This window comes from Pelmatolapia mariae, linkage group LG13 (genome assembly GCF_036321145.2).
Source record: "Pelmatolapia mariae isolate MD_Pm_ZW linkage group LG13, Pm_UMD_F_2, whole genome shotgun sequence".
NCBI classification, from domain to species: Eukaryota; Metazoa; Chordata; class Actinopteri; order Cichliformes; family Cichlidae; genus Pelmatolapia; species Pelmatolapia mariae.
The window spans coordinates 16,213,116-16,235,016 of NC_086238.1; the positions used below are offsets into that span (position 1 = coordinate 16,213,116).

At 40.6% G+C, this 21,901-nt stretch overlaps 1 protein-coding gene across 2 annotated transcripts in view; it reads left to right on the forward strand.

The window, feature by feature from the left end:
• Positions 1-18,558, forward strand: part of tasp1 (taspase, threonine aspartase, 1) — a 30,739-nt gene extending 12,181 nt beyond the window's left edge. The window contains exons 10-14 of one of the 2 annotated variants that reach the window (XM_063491989.1): positions 1,112-1,190; positions 5,522-5,632; positions 8,304-8,411; positions 9,745-9,818; positions 16,794-18,558. In XM_063491989.1, the coding sequence (XP_063348059.1) occupies positions 1,112-1,190; positions 5,522-5,632; positions 8,304-8,411; positions 9,745-9,818; positions 16,794-16,886 (465 nt within the window). In that variant the 3' untranslated portion in view covers positions 16,887-18,558. The remainder of the gene's footprint in view (positions 1-1,111; positions 1,191-5,521; positions 5,633-8,303; positions 8,412-9,744; positions 9,819-16,793) is intronic. The other variant, XM_063491988.1, reaches the window with a different exon arrangement.
• The last annotated feature ends 3,343 nt before the right edge of the window (positions 18,559-21,901 follow it).

Genomic DNA, 21,901 nt, shown 5'->3' on the forward strand with positions numbered 1-21,901 from the left:
TGCAAGCTGTTAAAAAAATTTGTAAAAACTCCAGTTTAAAAAAAAAAAAATTCCAACCGCTAAACGCAGATATTTTTTGGTGACTTTGGTGGGGACCAAAGCAGAGCTAAAAATGAATTGTATATTAGCTTTTGTATTAGATTCCAACCTCATAGTTGGTGGGGAATCTGGGTATAATGAAACTGAAAGCTCAGCAGCCATTAAGGATATGCTCTTTAAATTTAACCTGCTTTTGGAGGGAAGCCAAAAAGGATAGAGTTGGAGTGCAAAAAATCACCCTGGGCTGCCATTTTGGCGTCACTATGACTTGATGGGAGTGCATATGTTCTGTGATGCAGGTGAAGACTTTTTCAGGCCTTTTAGACTTGACCAGAAATGTGTTATCAGTAGAGAGGTGGCGCGTCTGCAGTATGTTCTTTGTTAACTCACTATCCACTAAAATCATAGGAGGAAAAGTGTGTGCCAGGGTTTTGTGTTACGTGAGTTTTGATCCCCTCTAGTGGCCAGAAGTCTAACTGATCAGTGCACCTTATGAAGGGTTAAGGGCAGCAGATTGGACTTTTTCAGGAAGCAGCGGTTTCCAGTAAAGACCCCCAGAGTTTGGTTCCCTTTCTTTTATTTCTCCCATTGCTGGCTGTAATTAACAGAGCTTCAATTTTACTTTTTAATGGAGATAGTCAAAAATAATAACTAGTGGTCTGGGCTCTACTTAATGTTAATTCAAAACTTTTCTTTGAAGAAGAACTTTTACTTCGAGGAAACAAAGGAAGTTGTCATTTTCTATTAAAAGCAGCTTTACGGGAAAAAACAGCCGTGTAACAGTTGAGGCTGAACAGAATGAATGAATCAGTGGGATTTACTGCCTCAACCTAATTATCACTTGTAGTGTTAGGAAAACCTGAAGCTCAGAGCAATAGAGCTGGAAAGCCTGGCATGCTGCTTTAGTTAAAGATGTGCAAATATAAATAAGTTTGCTATAACCAACCAGACTATGGTCTTTAAGGATTCTGATGCACTTAAAGTTACTCTTTAAGAAATTATTCTACTTATTTCAAGGCAAAAGCAATAATCCTTTTCATCTAAAATGTCTTTTTTGTCTTTAATTTCTCAGGCTGCTCACTATGGATGTGGCTGCTGGGCTGAAAATGCCTGTAATATGAACTCTTACTCTACAGCAGTGAGTACCTCAGGTATACCAGCACATTCTCTGTAATCTACTTTTACAGTTGTGTGTATTTGTGTGTGTTTGTTTCCACTCTGTTCACTCTGGGTTCACTACTAGCCTCTCTTTTGTTGTTGAGGATGATATGAATCAGTTCGAGCGAGTCAGGCTTCAAAAAGCCTGATAATACTTTCCGATGACCTTCAACTTTTCCCGCTGAGTGATTTCTCATCAGTCACTTCCTCAAGTGATTGAGTCATCTTTCTCTACTCTGTGTTAGTCAGCTGCACACCAGGTGCATTGCAGAGCTCTTTGGATTTCCAGTGACTTGTGACATGGGACACCTGTTGTAGATATGATTGAAGGAGAGCTGCTGGAAGAGCATTGCAGTGTTAAAATGGTGAATTTGTAAAGTGTACTTGTCCAGATTTGGATCATAACTTGACTGGTATAATGACTGGTGTTATAGTTGGCAGTTAAATCAAGTAGGAAACTTTTGCATTTCATGTACTGCAAGCTTTTACTTAGAGTACATATATAATATAAAAATCTAAATAAAACTAAAAACAAAAGCTCTGGACAGGACTTTTACTTGACATCATTATTGTAGTTCAGGATGGCCTAATATGCTTTCTGCTGTCTAAAAGCCCTAGAATTTAAGATTTGGGTGGTTAGTTCTGCACTTATCTAGAACATTTCACCATAAAAACAATCAGAGTAAATCACTTAAATTATTAGCTGTCTTGTGGTTTTTATTAGAGCAAACAGTCATGTGAAAATTAAAGCTGTTTCGAGGTTGCAAGGTTTTCTCTATCAGCATATAATTAAAAAAAAATCATTTGGTCCTTATCAGGTTATCAGGTCTAAAATTATTTAAATACAGCATCAAATAAATTGCAAACCATGACATACACACACAGGGTCATTTTTTTATTTAACAAAAATGAAGCCAAAATGCAGAAGCAGTGTGTGAAAAACACATGCACACAAAATGATTTGGTATCTTGTAGAACCATCTTTAGCAGCAATAACTTAGTAACTTATAAGTAATCATTTTATGTTTGTTTTTATTAGTGTCTCTTATCATTGTAGAGATAATTTTGGCCACTTTTCTTGTCAGTGTTGTTTCATTACAGTTTTCAGACATTCCCACTGTTTTTTTAAGGTCCTTGCACAGTATTTAATTCAGGTTGAGGTTCAGACTTTGACTGGTCCATTGCAACATCTTGATTCTTTTCTTTTTCAGCTGTTCTGTTGTAGATTTGCTGCTGTGTTTGGAATCACTGTTTTCTCACAATATCCAATTTGGGTTAAGTTTTAGCCGTTGGACAGATGGCCTCACTTTGACTCCAGATACTTTGATATACAGAAGAGTTCATGGTTGACTCAAAGACTGCAAATAGCCAAAATCATAACCGTCGTTTGGTTATTGCTAAATGCGGTGCTGTGCATTAAGTCCAGACGTCTTGGTCTCGTTCTGTCCAAAGAACATCGTTCCAGAAGTCTTTGTTCAGATGCAACTCTGCAGACCTAAACTGTGCTGCCATGTTTTTTTTTAGAGAGAAGAGACTTTATTCTGCAAAGCCACTCTTGTTCAGCTTTTTTCCTAATTTTATTGCCATGAACTTTAACATTTAACATGCTAACCGAGGCCTGTAGAGTCCGAGATGTAGCTTCTTTGGGTTTTTTGCAGTTTGTCTTGACCTTGGGCTAAATTTGCTGGGAAGATCGGCACAAATGTTTTCCACTTGTGAATAAACTTTCTCACTGTAGAATGATGGACTTTAAGTTGTTTGGAAATGGCAACAGCTGCTTCTCTAAGATAATGGCTGATGTCTTTCCTCCTTGGCACTGAGCTAACATGCACCTGAATGCTCCAGACCAGCAAACTACCAAAACTTTTGCTTTTATAGAGGTGTCACACTCCCTTAATTCCTATGGAAGCAGTAACAATTTACTTAGTGTTTCACAAATGCTTTTGGTGTCATTTTTGTTAAATGAATAATGAAATTTTTACAAGTTTCATGTGTTGTTGTTCATCTGGAAGTGTATTTAACTAATTTTAAGACATGCTAAGGACTTTATGCTTTTTTATCCAGTCTGGTTTGGTGAGGATCTGTCATTTGCTTGTCGTCTGTAGGTTAAAGGTGATAGGCTGGATACATTTCGGCAGCTCTGTTCAGCATTTCTTACATTAAACAAGCAGTATATGACGACTATTGTGGTAGTGGTCTGTTGTTCATTAATTATCCAAGAAGATCAAGTGTAGGCTGTATGTTTGATATTTGCGCTGTGTGCATTCTCACCCTGTCTTCCTATATTGTGGCTTTGTATTTGAAGTTAGTGAAAAAAAGGAGCGAGCCGTATGGGTTCAGAGAGCATAATGTGTGTTCCAGTACAACACCTGTCTTTCATTTCCTAACATGAAAGATGTTTCCATCAAAAAGAAACAGAAAGAATCATTTCCATTCTGACACAAGGAGTGTGATCCTCACCCCGAATGTCCCTTTCTTCCCTCCACCACACCAACACATTGCCCGTCCACGCACCCGCCCTCTCTCCTTCCCACCTCTTCCACTGTAGTCAGTTTTGTAATATGCGGCTCATGTGTGTCTTTGTTTTATTGCTTCATCTGGCCTTTGCTTTGCTGCGGCCAGCGAGACAACAACTCACAAAGTTTACTGTTTACTCGTGCCGCTGTCGGCTGTCACATACTGTGTCCACATTTGTTGGTCTCTTTGGGTTTTTTTTCCTGGTGAGTTGCTGCTTTAGGTTTCTTTCTGTCGTTCTAATTCAACTGTGTTTGCGCTGCCATAATATTCAGTTCCCTTTAGACTCAGGGGGGTTTATGGTAAACACAGCACAAAAGGCACAGTACTTTGCCAATACAGTTTTCTACTTGCCTTAAAAAAAGGACTTCAAATTGCTCCGGGCGTTTGTTCTCCACAGTTACTGACCTGCATTCAGTTCTGTTGTAGTTACCTTTTTTTATGGGGCCTTCATTTGTGTTTACAGAAACAATGAGGCCATATTCTTCAGTCTTTATGGGTTTTCACAGGAGCCTTTGCCAGATGTGTTTTGTTTACAATTTAAGATTTCTTGTCTTGTTCCCCAGTATGTGCAAACTTTACATGTGAGATAGGCTGTATTGTAAGCATGCAGTTTGCATTCAGCAACTGTCTTTTCCTTAAAAACAGCAATACATTTGATTTAATGCTTGCCCTTTAAGGAATAAGTAGCATATTATCTCTGATATAAAAAGGCACACCTGCTATGTTTTGACTTGGAAGTGGTCGAAGGTAATGTGAGAGACTGAGCAGGCTGCCCATGCTTTTATGGTTCCTGGTTTCCCTGAATTCTTAACAAAATGCTTTGTTTCTCTCCTTGGAGTATTTACCGCATGCACCATGAAGGAAGCACATCAGACAGATTCAGGTGGCTACCACAACCAATTGGAGCTAGCAGGGTTAGCAGGGTTAGGTTTTTCTTCTAGCAAACAACCTCTATACTGCAGTTTTATTACTGTGTACTCTAAAATTATTATTATTATTTCTATTTAGTTGTACATGCAGTCACTACACTGCTTTTATAAATATTAAACAGTGATCTGATCAAAAATAGTTTCTTTTCCTTAGACAAAGTTGGAAAATCTTGTTTCTAAAAATGCATATTATCGTAACATGGAAATTCTAAACCTGTTTAAATAAAAATGATGCATAAATGTGTAATGACGATAGAAGTAAGTATGGCTCTCTGCACACCCTGCAGTTGTGCCGAGAGCCAGCTACGGCACAGGATTTACAGAGGGGGAATTAATACTGGGTGTTTGGCAGTTTTAAAGCTCCAAAACCAGCTGGGATCAAGGCAGGGAAAACTGAAACAAAAACCCTCTCTTTGTAATCACTGTCAGTGTACCCTTGAGCAAGGCAGCTGTACTTTGGAAGTGATTTCAGTATTACCTGAAATAAACTGTGTAATACACTTGTGAGAATATGCCAAAGGATTACATTATCATTTGTATTTTTATTTGAACTCAATAAACAAAACTTAACCCTTTGATTTTTAGAATAACTTCCATTATATACCTAATAACCAGATATATGTTTAACAAGGCTTAAATATCAAAGCATCGTATTATGATGCTAATCAGAGAAAGTTTGTCCGTACTAACTGCCTAAATGACGAGATGAGAACCATCACAGTGCATTTACCACCATAAATAACTAGTTTTTTACAAGTTTTAAAAGTAAGACTTTCACGTGCTTTGGATTTGAGAGGAAGTTGTTTAGTCTAGATGTGCCACAAGTCTCTAAAAGTTAACTCAGTTTATTATGTGTGTCATTTTGTGTCTTTTGCCAGGCTGCGGGGAGCATCTGATTCGCACCATGCTGGCACGGGAATGCTCTGCTGCCATGCAGTCTGAAGATGCCCACCAAGCCCTGCTGGAGGCTATGCAAAACAAGTTCATCAGTGAGTCACACACATGTAGCCTGATTACCGCTCTTTTCCATACACACAGATTTGTCAGCCAAGAACGTGTTTGTGAGAAACACGTGGAGAGAATTATACAAACAGATGTTGCATAACATAAGGAATGAGAGAACAACTGGAAACGTTGGAAATTATAGAATCAGAGACAGTATTTGATTTATGGTTCCTTTTCACTGTTTAAAAAGGGCCTTCAAATGTTGCACACATCATAGCTGACAGCCACAGATAATTTTGGAAGACATGCGTGTTTTGTTGAAAGTTTATAGGTTTATATGAAGAGCTTTTTTTTTGTTTTTTCACTTATTCTCAGAAGTGGTCAGTTTTTGAAAGCCTTGTTAACCGTGTTTGCTGTGCCTGTGAATGACCACTGGGATAGTTCAGAGCAGAGGGAAAAAGGACATGTGGAAACATGTGGTGGTTTCTGCCTTGTTCCGGCCTCCTTTGGAAGTCCGTCTCAGTTTGGCTTTGTCGCAGATATCTGTAACACTGAGGACTGAATGAAAGTTTGGAGTTAATTCTTCTGTCGTTTCCTCTCAAAATTCACATTTATTCAAACAAAGCTGCACAAATCCTGTCTTTGCAGAATCCATGTTATCAGTAGAAATGAGACAGGAATGTTATTATGTTATTAGTATTCCTGCAACATCATATTAATGTTGCTTCTGTACAGTCATTGCAATTTACCTGTTGCATTGTTAAGATGTCATAGGTTTGTGTCAAATACAAAAATGTGATTTATGCAGCAGTGGGACAATGAGTATAAAGACTGACAAACTCAGCATGTTCCTGTTGGATAAATGGATCAAACAGGACTTTCGCCCTGGATACTGCGGTTTGATTTTGATTTGCATTTTTTTGAAGTTTTTAAATGTTGCCTGGTTAAGGTTCATTCTTCATCCTGATTTTTCACTCACTTCGTTCTTGTACGTGACCATTTTCAGAGGAATGTTTTGTTTGTTTGTTAAGCTACGGAAGTTATCAAGGGATGAGCAATTTTAAATAGTATTGTTGGGCAAAAACACATCATTTGTTCCCATTTCTTTAGTTGAATAGATGCAAAATCCCAAATCTAACACAGTTTGACAGGCATAAAAAAGTATTTTTGTACCAAAAAGGTAATTTCCAAAGAGTTATATACCAAAACTTTGGCATATCTCAGCGTGGTGTGCAGTGTGCCGTTAAAAATTTTGATGAAACTCACCAAGTGGGGGACAAAAGAAGTGGCAGGTCTAAAAAAACAGTATCTATAGCAAATGAACAGCATCTGAAAGTAAGAAACAGGAAAAAAATCCAGCACAGACCTGAGACAGGACCTGAGGGATACATCTGACTAACAGCTGATCCATCTACTGTTCACCAAAGCCTCATCAGAAATCGTCTCAGTGGAAGGGTGGTTGTCAAGAAGCCATTCTTAATGAAGGGAAACGGGGAGAAAAACTGAAAATCTGAAAGAAGTGGACTGAAAATCAGTGATAACAGGTCTTATGAATGATCCAAATGTTACATTTCTGGTTCGATGTATGAGGTGTCAGAAAAATGTGAGTGAGTTTTGTGTTTTACAGCCATATTTAAAACATGATGGTGGCTCAAAACTTTTGCACAACACCGTAGATAGAACACGGCAATGTCAGGTGTTTCAGTCTATAGCAGCGGTCCCCAACCCCCAGGCCCTGGACCGGTACCGGTCCGCTGGTCTACAGAAAAAAAAACTTTTAAACACTTTAAAAAAATATTTCTGTTTAATGCTAATAAAAGACTGTAGTGCCAATTACATATCAAATGGGGTGATATTTCAAAAATGTTCATTTCTGTTTATTTCTTGTTAAAGAAGTTGAGTTTTTCATGCAATATTTTGTCTTTTTGAAAATATAGAACAAATATCTGTTTTTGTGTGTGGACGCTGTCCAAGCTACACAAACACAGAGACACACACAAAGTTTTTATAGAGTGAAGGGAACATTACAACATGGAACCAAAATCTGAGTGAAATGCAACAAAAGAACAATGGTATGCAGACACAACAATATTTATATCAGTTGCACCAAATGGTCCTGTTTTCCTTTTGCTCATTGCTGTGTTGAGACATTTCAAGTCATGCTATAGCTGTTTATAGATTGTTTTTTTCCAAACCGAGCCCTTTCTTCTTTTATTGCGCTAGGCTAATGGCCGCGTCCAAGTTTTTCTGTATACACAACACCTCATTGAAGTTTGTCTCTCCTGGAATTTAGTCAGGGAGCAAGAACGGCCCTTTCTTTATGTGTTATTAAAGTCAGCTGAAACATATTTGAGCATTATTTAGATCTTAAAATGAAACCTTGTGTTATAACAGTACATACAGTATGAAGAGTTAAAATGACACGACCTGTTATTCACTATTTCTGGGTTAAATCCTGATAAAACTGATGTAATTATTTCAATTTGTATAATTTGGATATGAAGGGAGAGAATTGGATTGGAAACTTTTGTTTCTCGTACATCAAAGGTTGTGTATTGCCTAATTATGTCATGCTATGCTTAGTTTTATGTTTTAGGGTTGGAAAACTAAAAAAATATGAGACATTATTGATTAACAAGAGCCTTTCTTTTCCTTTTTTAAACACATATGCCATTTTTAATCATCTTAAATGTATTGTTTTTCCTCTGTGTCCAGGTTCACCCTTTCTGGCCAGTGAAGATCGTGTTTTGGGGGGAGTAATTGTCTTGCGATGTTGCAGATGTGTGGAGGCTCAGCCGTCTCAAAATTTTCAGGGTATACTGGGTAAGATGTTAATAATTTCAAGACTTGGCCGCTTGCGATGGCAGTGAAAGTGTCAATTTAAAGTGTCTGTCTTTAAATTGACAGGTTGGTAATAAAATAGATAGATAGATAAAAGTCGTCTCTTTTCGTGGCAGCTGCCAGCATCAGATGGTTCGTGAGCCATATATAAAAACTTTAAATCCAAGCAGACAGTAGCAACACTGGTGTCCAGTCCATCTCCTCCGTGCCTGCGACGGCATCATTACAGAAATTTACATTACATTTTTTTGATTGGCAGCTGGAATTTAATTTACAGCTGTTCCCTAAATGCCGCACATGACGGCAGTAGTTATGAAAGTACAAAAACAAGAAAAAGACAACTTTGATCCAGACTTCAAACTCGACACTGCAATTCTTTGGGTTCCTTGCAGTGCACCCACCAAGAGTGAAGTGGTTAGGATGAAGTGTTGTTGAGAAATGTGAAGAAAGCACAGACATAGGGTGACTCCTTGATTTATTAGTGAGATGTTAAGACAGAAGAGAAGGCACTGTGGCTTTCCTGGCAGGTGGTCTGTGTTTTAACTTGCACAATCAGGCTTTGGTTTCACACCCTTCATCTCAGATTTAAGCAGAGACCTCCCACTATGGAATCAACCACTAATCTTCAGAGAAGTGGAGGCCTTCTGAATACTGCCAACTGATTGTATTGATGGATTTGGTTTCTCTGCCCAGAGCTTAGGAGAATGATCCTACTCTCTGGATTTCTACTATTATGGAGTTGACCTCAGTGCTCATTGTGTCCAGTTCAAAGTTTGGGCTCTTTATGTTTTCATAAATCTTTTGTTTTAACTCCAAATCATGGAGTGCAGCATAAAACATTAAGTCTGCATGGATAATAAAATATTTTCAAATGACACTGAGTCATGTGCAGACCCCGTTTTGATGCTGTGTATGTAGTGCAGCTTTTGTGCTGTGTCACCTACCACAGATTGCTGCAGACTGTTGATTTACATGAATAAACATCATGTCGACCACATCCTTTTGGTGCAGTAATTGAGTTTACATTTCACCTCTCAAGTTCTGCTATTCTATGCAATTATGTCACAACTGCCAGTCATATATTTTCATTGTAATGGGCATGTTCCGCGTTAAGTCCACCGGCTCCCTGCCCGATGTTCTTCTTCGGCAGGATTACTCATTTCTGTTCGCTTTAGGAAACTAAAGCGAAATCTAACCTTTCTTTCTGTATGGTTTCCTGTTTCTATCAAACCTTTGCTCCGGCTGCTAAATCTGTGTATGGATATTTGTGTATGAAGACTTGGTGTTTGTAACCTGTATCTGTCTTTATTTACAGTGGAGTTCCTGTGGAGTCACACCACAGAGAGCATGTGTGTTGGCTACATGTCTGCCCAAGATAGCAAAGCAAAGGTGAGATTTGCAATTAGCCAACCAACTAAACCGAAACATATTATAGTTAAATACAGTCTTAAAGTGAACGTACAATGGTTGCATCTTGGACCAATGCCAAAGGTTTAAAGCCGGCTTTAAAATAGCTTGTCTCCTTTTTTAACTTTCAGTTCAAAGATTTTTTGGTAGTTTATGGAATATGCTTCGATCCTCTGCATTGTGGCGGGAACTTTTGCCCACGTTCACCACACAGGAGCCACATGGGTCCACCCTCCTCCCTCAATAGGGTCCAGTGCTTTATGAGTTGAGTGAATGAAATGAAGCATATTTTAGTATTTTAGCCAGGCACTTTTTATTTTATTTCTTATGAAAAACAAAAAACTTTTTCTTTTTCTTTTTTTTTGCGGTGGGGTGCATTGTGTATTGGTATGGTATACTTGGTAATAAATGTCACTTTTATGTCTGCTGTCGTAGAATGATATTTAAAAAAGGCATCTCTGAGCCTTTTTAAGATATTGTTTTACATAAATGCTGAGGTTTCTTAAGCAGTAGGGGCTAGTGGCCTGGTCTCCTGGCTCTAAGTGGGGTCTCAGTCTCAGCTCGCACTGATTTGTTTGGCTAATGTATCTTTGTCACTCTGTATGAAGAGAGGGCACTGTTGTTGAAGTCTGGTTCAGATTTCAAAGTGTTTGTCCTGTGTCCCCTGGCTCCACCTCCCTCACCCGTCTTTTCCACCCTCTCTCTCTCTCTTTCCCTTTCTTTCTCTCTCTCTCGTGGTCTGCCTCTCTCATCACCCTCTCTCTGTGGCCACTACCTGGTCTTAAAGTACCATAAAGTTTACAGAAAGTCATGCGCCACTGGGGATATCAGTATCAATCTGCATATTTGTCAGATGTGCTCTGTGCATGGGGCTCTGGGATGGAATGTGAGCATGCACGCTCTCCTGTCATGGCAGTGCCAATAGAGAGAGGTAAGCAGAGGACAGTGAACATAAAGTCCCTGTTTGTAACTCTCTGTTTTGTTTGCTTTGTTATGTTCAATTTGCACTCCTCCGCCTGCTGTCCCTCCACCCCACACACTCACATAAAGTTAACACGTGGGGTAGGTTTACTGCTGCTACAGCAAAATGTCAGTTCCATAATCATTTGTGAATGATTCAGCCATAAATAAAGTACAACATCAAAATCCATCTGCTGCTATTTTTTTAAATGTCAGTAACAGGTAGGAGGCATTAAATTTAACATTATGTGACTACGGAGCACAATATGTTTTGATATTAACCAGATAATAGAGAAGAATTTGATTCCCTAGACAACTAGCGTCATGAAAGCAGGATTCAAATGTGGTGGTCTTTTACTGTTCTACACATTTTCTTTTTGCCACTTTGGCTCAAGCTGCTCTGTTGACAGAGTTCGAAGTAGTGCAGAGTGCTCGGGAAGAGCATTTGTAGGCTACCCTTTAATCTAAACAGCAGAAACGTTTAGGGTCTGGGTCCCAAAGAAGCACTAAAGTAGCTTTAAAATCTACTGTGGTGAAGTCACCAAGCGTCACTTCATTGAGATATGCATGCAAAAATGTTCTTTGTAAAGTGCATGTGCTCAGTGGGTGGAGATCCAGAAATATCATCTGTCAGTAGTGGTTTCTGGGTCTCTTGGGGGAGGGTATCCACTTCCTCTTGTGGGGCGATTGGTGATACAGTGATATTGGAGAGTGCAGCCAAGAAGACAGCTGCTCCACCAAATCTCACACTGCTCTAACAGAGACTGAGTAGCTTGTTGTTGTGAAACTGAAGTTATGATGTGTCTCTGTGCCTGACCATCTGCATACCAGAGCAATCTGGCTATCCTGTCCTTTATGCCTACTGAGAACAGAGCCAAAGAGGAGCACTTTAATGCTGCCAGGCTCCAGTCGTGTCTCCTGTGGTCTCTAGAGTATGGAGGCACAGGAAGTGCCACCTGCGTGTCTTTACGGCAGACCTGTGATGAAATTCTGGCTAACAGGCAGGAAGCAGAAGAGAACAGGCTATGAGTTTGGGGGACATAAGTCATCTTGAGAGGGAGTATTCAGTTCAGTTTAGGTCTTACTTTGTAAGAAGAAAATTTTTAATTTTAATAGTATTTTGGATTTATCAAGGAGCCAATTGAGAGAAGCTAATATGGGAGAAATATGATTTCCTTTTCACGTCCTGCTGAGTACTTTTGCCTAATAATGCATTACAGTAGTCCAGTTTAGAATTTTAAACCTTTGGACCGAACAGGATGTTTCTAATTTTAGCAGTAGAGAGCAGATGGAGGAAGGCAGTTCAGTGTATTTGTTTAATGGGACTGTTATAGGATATATCCTCATCAAAAATGCTCCAAAGCGCCTCACACTAATATGGAAGGCTAAGGTCAAGCTATCAAGAATTAAGAACCAGGTTAGAAGGCCAAGTCTGATAACTTTTGTCTGAATTTAGAAGCAGAAAATTAAACATCATTCAGGTCTTTATGCCTTTAAGAGTTGCCCGTACTTTAACTAATGTATTTGTAGCATTTGACTTCATAGATAAATACAGTAGGGTGTTATCTGCATAGTAATGGCATTTTCAAATAAAATTGGCTAGGGGAAGCAAGTATAATGCAAAGCCTTAGTCTTGGAGTCGAAATCTTGCTCTTTAGCACCAGGAGCAGAGCAAGTAACAGGGAATGAGTGCCTCTAGTGAAGATTTGGCTGACTGTGTTGCTGTTAATCTGTTAAAGAAAATCAGTTGTATGGAGTCATATTTTGATTTGATTTTATTTCGCTGGCCTAACATTTCTGAGTTTAAGCCAATTTTCTGTGCATTTGGTTGCCTGTTTTCTAAGCATAAAGAGTCACAGCCATACACTGGCTCAGCTGCTGTTCAGCAGACATTCCTCCCATTCCTATTCGCTGGGCATTTCAAACCACCCAGAGTCCATCTACCGCTGCTTTTCCATGATAAGAACATGAAAGAGCTGATACACAGTAGCAGGAGTATTTAGGCTAGAGGTCAGGTTGGATTTCTATTCTTTCACAGTGTTTTAGTGAGATTTACATGCATGTATTTTTATGGCCGAGCAATATCTAGATTGAATTGCTGCAGGCCAGTCAAAAAAATCTCAGACCAGATTGTTTGACACTGTGCTGGAAACTCTGCTCCGGTTTTTCTTTCTTCTCAGTCAGATGTTGTTTCTAAGGAAAGTCGAGTCTGCGTCCTAATCTTTTTGACGTTACACTGTGAAATGGCAGCGGTGCAGAAGAGTGAGAGCATCTGGTTTTATTCAAACATTCACCTTTGTTTGCATTGGATAGACATCAGAACATCAAGCTGTGTTTTACAGAAACACACAAAACTGCACGGACAAGCCAGTGGCGGTACTTCTGAAACGGACCATTGTTATATGATGATTGTCATGATTGGACAGATGAAAGAGAAGTAAAGGATCCACAACACAGCGAATATGGCTCGGTTTCCTCCTTGTGGACATCATTACCACTATAAAGATTTTTAAGGCCAGACACAATCAAATGGCGTGCAACTCAGGCCTTATGGTTATTGTCTGCTTTGTGTGTTACACGACAGACGTCTTTTCTTATGTTACATGCTGTTTTTATTATCCATTTTGCAAGGAGAATAAATAGCATATGATTGTTTTTGTTATTTATTTTTATATTTTCAAAGAATGTGAAAACCACAAGAGAAAAACAACAGCGTAGTCATAGAGCTAAATTTACCCTTTGGTCTACGCTGTGGTGTTAATGAGTGGCTTCTCCTCACTCCTAAACACATTCATATCTCCAAAGAATGTTGTTTTTCTCTGACAGATACAATGGAAATGTGTTTTTCATGGGATATTTTAACTCAGTCGTAGTCCTGTCATGTGGTCGCTTTAGTCACAGGGTAACGAACTGACAAGAGGCTCACTGTAGGTTTGCATGCTGTCATTTTCTTTCTGTCTGTCCTGCCCCGCTGTCACATAATTCTACATCTCATTGCTTTACTTTTAACCTGTCTGGCTTTTATAGTTAGCTTGTGCTGCTTTTTGCAAGCCTGGGTTTTGCATCAAGGAATCATTGCAAACTAAACTGGAAGACAAGTTATGTTGGGGATCGCCAACAGATGGTGTTACAATCACGGTTACAAGCTCCTGTTTTTAATTAAACTGGTTATCACCAGTTGCTGTCAAATGAATTGGTCACTGATATTGACTAGCACAGCAACAAGGTTTGAGTCTTAGCATTTGTATTAATGAGCATAATAGCTAAAAGAATGTATTGTTTTTGTTCATGTGAGTCAAATTACTGCTGCAGACTAAAATAAGTTATTATCAAGGTGATAAGGAGTATTTTTTCAACTGATGGTAGTCACTAAGTTTGGAAAAGGCCTGTATACACTCACCGTCCACTTCATTGGGTACTTTTGCCAATGAAAAGTCTGAAGGCAAAAGGACCTCGTGGCGTAGATTCAACGAGATGCCGGACATTTTTCCTCAGAGAGCATTTTTTCAATCTTCTATTGTTCCATTTTTGTGAGCCCATGTGATCTCTAGCCCTGGTTTCCTGTTCCTAACTAATTGCAATGGCATCGAATGTGGCCTTGTGCTGTTATAGCTCATCTGCTTCAAGGTTCAGCAGTCAAAGATGCTCTTCTGCATACATTGGTTGTGGTTATTTGAGTTACTGTTGCCTTAAGTCAGCTTGAAGCAGTTTGACTATTCGCTTCTGACATCGACAAGACCTTTTTACCCAAAGAACTGCTGCTCACACGATGTTTTCTCTTTTTCAGACCATTCTTTGACAACCCTAGAGATAACTATGTGGGAAAATCCAAGCACATCAGCAGTTTCTGAAATGCAGGCCAGGCCGTCTGGCACCAGCAAACATGACACATTCAAAGTCACTTAAATCACATTGCTTCAACATTCTGCTGCTCAATTTGAATTTCAGCAGGTCGCCTTGACCATGTCTGCATGCCATGTGATTGGCTGATTAGGTATTTGCATTAATGAGCAGTTGAAGTACCAGTCCATAAACCGTTAAGCATTTAACCAAACATCGAGGTGGAACGGTTGTTTATTTAAAGCAATATTTAAAGTATTTCTGTTTGCAGTTGTTTCTCCGCACTTCACAGGTTGTAGTGTATTTTTTTCATTTATACCTCCCTTTTTTAAAACTAATATTTATACCTTTTTAGTTTTTAATTATTCCTCCAGATAGAGAGAGACCTTTTAAATATGAATGAGCTTTTTATTGTTTGCACATAAGGCTGCAGCATTATTTGTCTGACTTGTGCCACCAAAGTGTCGGGACATCTGTTGTGTGATTTCTGAGCCTGAAGCATCCTCGCTACTTTGTCCCAGTTCATGTAAAACACATGCAGTGCTCTTGGCCCTGCAGTGCTGTCATTACTCACTTGTTTGGTTTACTGAGCCTTTGACTCTTCCTGCTGACTAAGTCGTGCTGTCCTTTCTGTCAGCTAAAAGCAAAATTAAGATCTTAACATGTGGCACGAATTTGAATCGGAGTGGGAGCAGGGCACAAGATGTCATTGTCAGACACATGCACGGATATATGCATTGAGAAAGCTAGCAGGTAACTGCACACAGTTTTCAGCTGTATAGTCAGTGAGGTAAAGACTTTTTTTTCTCCCTGGCATGCAAACATCTGAAGGAAAACATTTAGCTTGTCAACATTAGTTTATTATAACTCACTACAGACCTTCACTCCAAACCATTTAAATTAGGGCTTTCCTTAACCTTGTCCTGAGAAAATGAAGGGAAGAAGATGAGTCCAGAAACGTGTACTGGAGGCAGAATGGGCCCCTCAGAGTGTTACCATGTGTGCGTGGCCTTGTCTGGCTGTTGTCCCATTGAAGTGACAGTTGCCCTCAGGGTGCTCTGGGCCATAGTCGCTGGCTACACAGAAAAAGACCAGTAGAGTCCTGGAACTGAAAGAGAGATGTCAGGCCAGTTCAGTGCCCCGGTAAATAAGTGGATGTATTATTCCCCTAAGGCTAGAGCCAGCGTTACCCTCTGTGGGAAGAGAGGAAGGAGCATGACAGCCATTATTGGCGCAGGGAGTGTCGGTCACCTTTGATCCCCCAGTGGAAGTATCACTCCCGTCTTCACAGCTGTGTTTGCCCCTTCCCTCCTCTTCTTACTGCTTTTCAGTGTTTGCTCAAACGAAAGAAAAAAAAATCAAAAAAGAAAACACCAGCAGTTTGTTCTCTTTCTCCGTTTACTCTGTGTCTCTGCAAATACCGACTTGGCACCTTTGGACTTCAAAGGTAAAAACGCATGATGGCACAGTAGTAGTGTGTGTTTTTGCTCCCTCTGATTGCATTGTATTTATTTTTTCTAACTTCTACTTAGATGTGTCCTTTCATGTAGCGGTTTACACATTTGCCTAAAAAGGGAAAGATCCCTGGTTTGATCCCAGGAGGAGACACGAATTCCTTTTGGCATTGTGTCAGGAAGGGCATCCAGCATAAAGATCTGTCACATCAAACACGCAGAGCTACCTGCTGTAGGGACCCCTCGAATGATCCAAAAGTAGCTTCTTACGTAGATACTTTCTCAACATTTCTGTTTACCCACCAAGCAGTTAAAAACTTCATTGTGGTTGTGTGGTTTGGTTGTGCCGCTAATCTCCGGGAGCTGTGCAGCATCAGGCGTAATGGGTTTGGGTGCTGGTGTTGGTTTTGGAGTTAGTGAGTGGGATGCAGTAGTTAAGCTCGGTGCTAAGCCACTCTCACCAAATACTGGCTCAGAGGAAATTGTTGGGCTTTTCTCTGAAATCGGTATTAGAAGACCTTAGTTTGTGCCCTGAAAAAACTTATGTTGTTCTTTGGTGCCAATTGAACTGAACTTTGATGATTGTACAGGAATCTAAGAAATCAAAATCCTATCAGCATTTCTTATTCTCCATATAGATCTGCCTTTGTCCTTGACTTTTTCGTCTTCTTATTGTGTATATGTTTTCTTTTGCTGCCTGCAGACACACATATCCAGATTGCCACCTGGGACAGTTCCTGGACAGTCTTTGGCCATCGAGGGAGGGGTGTGTCGGCTGGTGGGTGTAGTGGAGTGAAGCGTGTTTTCCTTCCTTCTGGGCTTCTTCAGCAATACTCCAATATAAACTCTTCCATCCACCCTCAAATACACACACACACACACACACACACACACACACACACACACACACACACACACACACCACCACCACCCTCACCTCCCCACGGCCTTTGTGATGCCAGAAGTAATAAGCTTTCGCTGTTTAAACAGGTGTCCAGGAAGGAGGGAGGAGTGTTAGCTTCTACTTAGTGCACTTACAGGACTTCCCTTTGCCACTGTCTGCCTCCAGCATGTACTCTATGCCAATTTATCCCCGAGCTCTCCAGTGTCACCTGGACTAGACTTGATGCACCATTGCCTTGATGCGCCGTTTTATGTTCTTTTGTCTTTGTTACTGTTTTCCAACTAAAAGTGGCTTCTTTCCTTTTGTATATAAGCTATAATTTTGTTTTTTTGGCAAAACAGGGTGGATATTCATATTATTTTATATTATTGAACAGATGTGACTATTTTCAAACTTTTAGGAATTTCAAATGCAAAACCTTGTTGCTTTTTTAAAATACTTTTCGTTGTTAAAAAGATGTCAGATTGCACCGTGTGGAGTGCCTGCGACTCGAGGTTATCAGGAATGAAGAATTAAAGCTGCAAGGGTTGGACGGTGACACAAAGCCTACTTAGTTTTCCACGTACAACTTCCACACATACTCGTACACACATGCTCTTATTAATCCTCCAGCGTATTGTTTAATGTAGCATCATGTGCATCTTTGATGAACTTTCTCTTACTGTTTCAGCCATAGACTTTGCTTTGCTATTTTTTTTGTTTTTTAAATGTGAATACTTAGATACTGCATGTGCAAAATCCACAATAAGCCACTTTCTTTTCTCTGATGTGCAGAAATGCTCAAGAAGCAGGAAGCCATGCACTTCCAGAGTGATGCTTATATATACATATATATCTATATATAGTGCTCAGGCAGCAACATTTGACCCAAGCGCCAAACATGACTGTTAGTCATCATATAGAAATCACAGTTTATATTTGTACAGTCCCAGTGACAGAGACATGTATTTTCTTGCTAAAACAAAGTACAGTTAAAAACTAATGTATGCATCAAGCCCATGAAATGGTGCTGTTGAGAATTGTACTTGAAAAGAATAATTGTCTGAATTGAAACTTTTGTTGGGATATTTGGTTTCTCTGGTTTTGCTTTTTTTTTTCTTTGCTCAGATTTTCAGTCCCAGCAAAACCACGGTATAGCTTGTTTATTGTTTACTTGAAAAAATGCAACTAATATAAAATGGTATAAGCTATGTAAATCATACATGCACCGCTTTCTAAAGTGCTCAGAAGGTAAAATAAAATGTATGTTGCTACGTATCCGCGTCTGTCTTTGAGTCCTTTTAAACTCCACGACATGAGGCGTATTCTCCCAGCCGTACCTTTTTTCCGAAATAAGACGCTCACTGCTATTTGGAGAGCAGTTTGTGTAAGCCCTCGCAGACAGAATAAATATAATCTAAAGTGTGGACTCCCAAAAATGTATAGTCTGAGAATAAATTACATACTGGAAAGTAACTGAAATGGGAACAGAAAATCTGCAGGAGGAAAGAAAAAGTAGAAGAAGAAAAGAAATCTGTGTTCGTGAAGGCATCGAAATTTTCCATTTTAAATGTTTCTCAAAATGTGTTTTCTTCTAAGTTGTATTGTTTTGATCCCTCATAAATAAACAATTCGAGCCTCTGATTAGAGAGAGAAGCTATTTATGTGATTTGTATCAGGCTCCGGGGCAGGGCTCGTCAAAGTGCTAGCCCTCGCTCTGGATTGTGGTCACTGTAGTGTCTAGGAGGAATGTGCAATAGAGCTGCTCAAGAAGATAAATATATATTTGTTGTTTGAAGGCAGAAATGCCTCCCTGTCAGTGCACCGTGCCTGCTTGTGGAATGCTTCCCAGCCAGTTTTCCAATCACATGGAACACGTTACAGTCATTAGATGTTGGTGAAGTGGAATAATATGCAGGAGTTGGATGGCGAGGTTGCTTTGGGAGGTGCTGTGCGTGTTTGTTTTTATTCCACACTTGCCTCACCCTGGGTTTCATCTCGAGAGTCCATCCAAATGGACACGTGTTACCTTTCCCCTCACCCACCCTCCCAATGTCCGTCAGCTTGATCATGTGTTATTACAGAGCGCCCCCCTTTTCATCAAAGCTAATCTGTGTTGCCGGGAGACCCTCTGCCCCATTCAGCTCCAAACCTTCGCCTTCAAACATCATCCCTCTTCGTCCTGAATCCCCTTAGCTTTGAAAAAGGATCCTGGGTCTTTAAAAAGTGGACCGTGATCCTGAGCCATTCAAGGTGTATCCAGTGCCTCGCGCTCAGCAAGGCTCTTAAATGCAAAACAGACGGTGGAGCAAATAAAGATCAAAGGCAGCAGCCTTGCCTGTCTGGCTTGCTGTCCTCACATGCCAAGCGGTGCTGTCACAGTGAGTCATGGCCTTGCAGCTTCCGTGCTCATGCCGACTCCCCTCCTTCACCACCTCAGGGACGCCATCCCGTCGACACCGCTTTTGCCACTTTGTGCCAGTGTCTAACATCAACACGTATTCACAGAGGGGGTTGAAACCAGGCAGTGCACGTGGCTCCCTTAGAGACGCGCCACGGTTTCAACAGTTCTGCAAAAGTTTTACTCACTGAGACCTCACAGCTTTTATTTCCCTTGTTTCCTATATTGATTTCAAAGATGTTGTGTATAGTACTTGCATTATTATTATTTCTTTGTAAAGATCCGATGGATTTAAAATGAACTCTGCCTTTTTCAAATACTCTGCGTTTGCTGTTTTTTTAAAAAAAAAAAAAAGTATTTATTGTCTCATATAATTTTTTTTTTGTTTGTTTAAATTGTGCATCTCTTAAAAAATCAGGTCTGCAAAGCTGTGATCAGTGCACAGTTCAAACCAGCAGATATTCAAGTGGACCAGACTTTGCCAGTACAACGCTTGTATGTCTTTAAGGCACTTCCAGTGTCATCTCTGTCTGTGGGATGGACACGTGCATGTGGATTTACTTTTGACCTATAGAGGGAATGAGGCAAGAGCAGGTGTCACAAAATGTGTGTTCAGGAAGTTGCTTTGTCATCGTTCTGCCTCACATGCTATAGCCAAGGATCATGCCCTCTCAGCAATGTCATCGCAGCAGGGGTTCAGCAAGGCACCGTGCTGTCTCAGAAGTTCCATATCTGCTCGACCTGTTTGTTCAGCTGTACAAGCAGGCACTTACGCCCCTATGCCCCCATGACCCACTCCCTCCTGTGTCGCTGTGCCACAGATGAGAGCCTGTGACGGGCAGAGTGCCAACGGCCCATCCTGTGTTACAAGCGGGGCATTGCTGGCGAAGGTTGGGGTTGGGAGGTGGAGGGTAGGTGGCTGCTAGATAAGCAAACTCCTGATCCAGGTCAGCTATTCCAGATTAGAAGACGAAAGACTAACCTTTTAATTAAGTTTGCCGTGCAATTAGAGCCCTGCGGTATTGTGGCCCAGACACTTCCTGCATTGTGCTACACCACCCATAAAGTAGCAGAGCTAAGGCAGCGAGTGAAGGAAAGTGAGGGAGAGAAAGAGAGAGGCTAAAAATGGCCCCACCACATCTGCACCACACCACAAAACAAAGAGATGCCCAATTGCCACCATAAAACCTGGCTCTTTAACTCCCAAAGCATGGCAAACAAACCACCTGAACTTGTCTTAATGTGAACCATTTCTAGGAAAAAACCCACAGCAGAACACCTAAAGCTTATCTTGATGTACTACGTGAACACATCCAAGTTTCCACTGCTTTCTTCTTTCTTTCTTTTTTGTTTTGTTTTTTACTCCCACAGTTCGCTGAGAACTCCCAGAGCCGACCCTGTCAAACTTGGTCTAAAATTGTTTAAGTACATTGGACATGATTTCCTTCTCATAACAAAAATAGAGACAAAATCCCAACAATCATATCTTGGTGATGCTTAATGAGCCCTTTCGGATCCTTGACAATATACCACTAATATGGTGCTTTGCGTCCCTTGAAACATACCAGAGTAGACTCGTGGAAATAGTAACACAAAAGCGAGGCCTCGCTGACACCCTACGGTCAGCACAGTTTATACATTTTCATGCCAGTTACTCTCACAACACTCAATCTGCTACACGGGCTCAAGAAGACGGGGCAAAATTGTGCCTTGTGTTCGCAGGGGAGGGGAGACAAAACGAGAGATGAAAAATGAGTCGGGTGTACGAGTAATTGCCTGCTCTGGAGACACGTGGAGCCTGTCTGGAGAAGAGATACTGGGTTAAGGTGGGGTTGGAGGTATGTCATCAATTTGAGCTTGGCACTAATGGTTCAAAATAAAGACGAACACCCCGCTTTGATCTTCGTGGCCTGTTCAGTAGACCTGCTGCTAAAGATAACGATCCATGCAGGTTACTGTAATCTTAGCCTTAAACCGCTCAGGAGGAGGACAGGAGGACAGGGGAAGAATATCTACATTTTAATGGAATGGAATTTGCAGTGAGTATTCGAAGGTGGGCTGCTGATAAAGCATCATGTTTGAGGAAAAACAAGACGAAAAAGGCGTGCGGAGAAAATTTCTACGAATAGTGGGGGAAGAAAAAAAAAACTAGGCGGTTGCGAGTTGTGCCTGAGGGGTGTGGAACGTGCTGGGGCCTGCTGCATTATAAAGACAAGCCCTACACCCAGCCAGCTGTGCTGCACACAAAACTGCAGGAATGAGGGCACCATGAATGGCTTTCTCTGTGTGACAATGACTGCAGCATTCAGTGGAAAGGCAACGGTCAGGGGTCTCAGCTGCAGAGATGCAGCACCGAGTGTGTGTCTGTGTGCGTGTGTACACTGAGAAATTACTCAGGAATGTGAGGATACATGCCAAAGACAAAGAATTTGCATTCAAGGGAACCTTATTCTCCTCGCCCTCTGAAGAAATATCACAATCCCATCAAAAAGCCTGTCCCGACAGCCACACTGGATAGAACTAATTA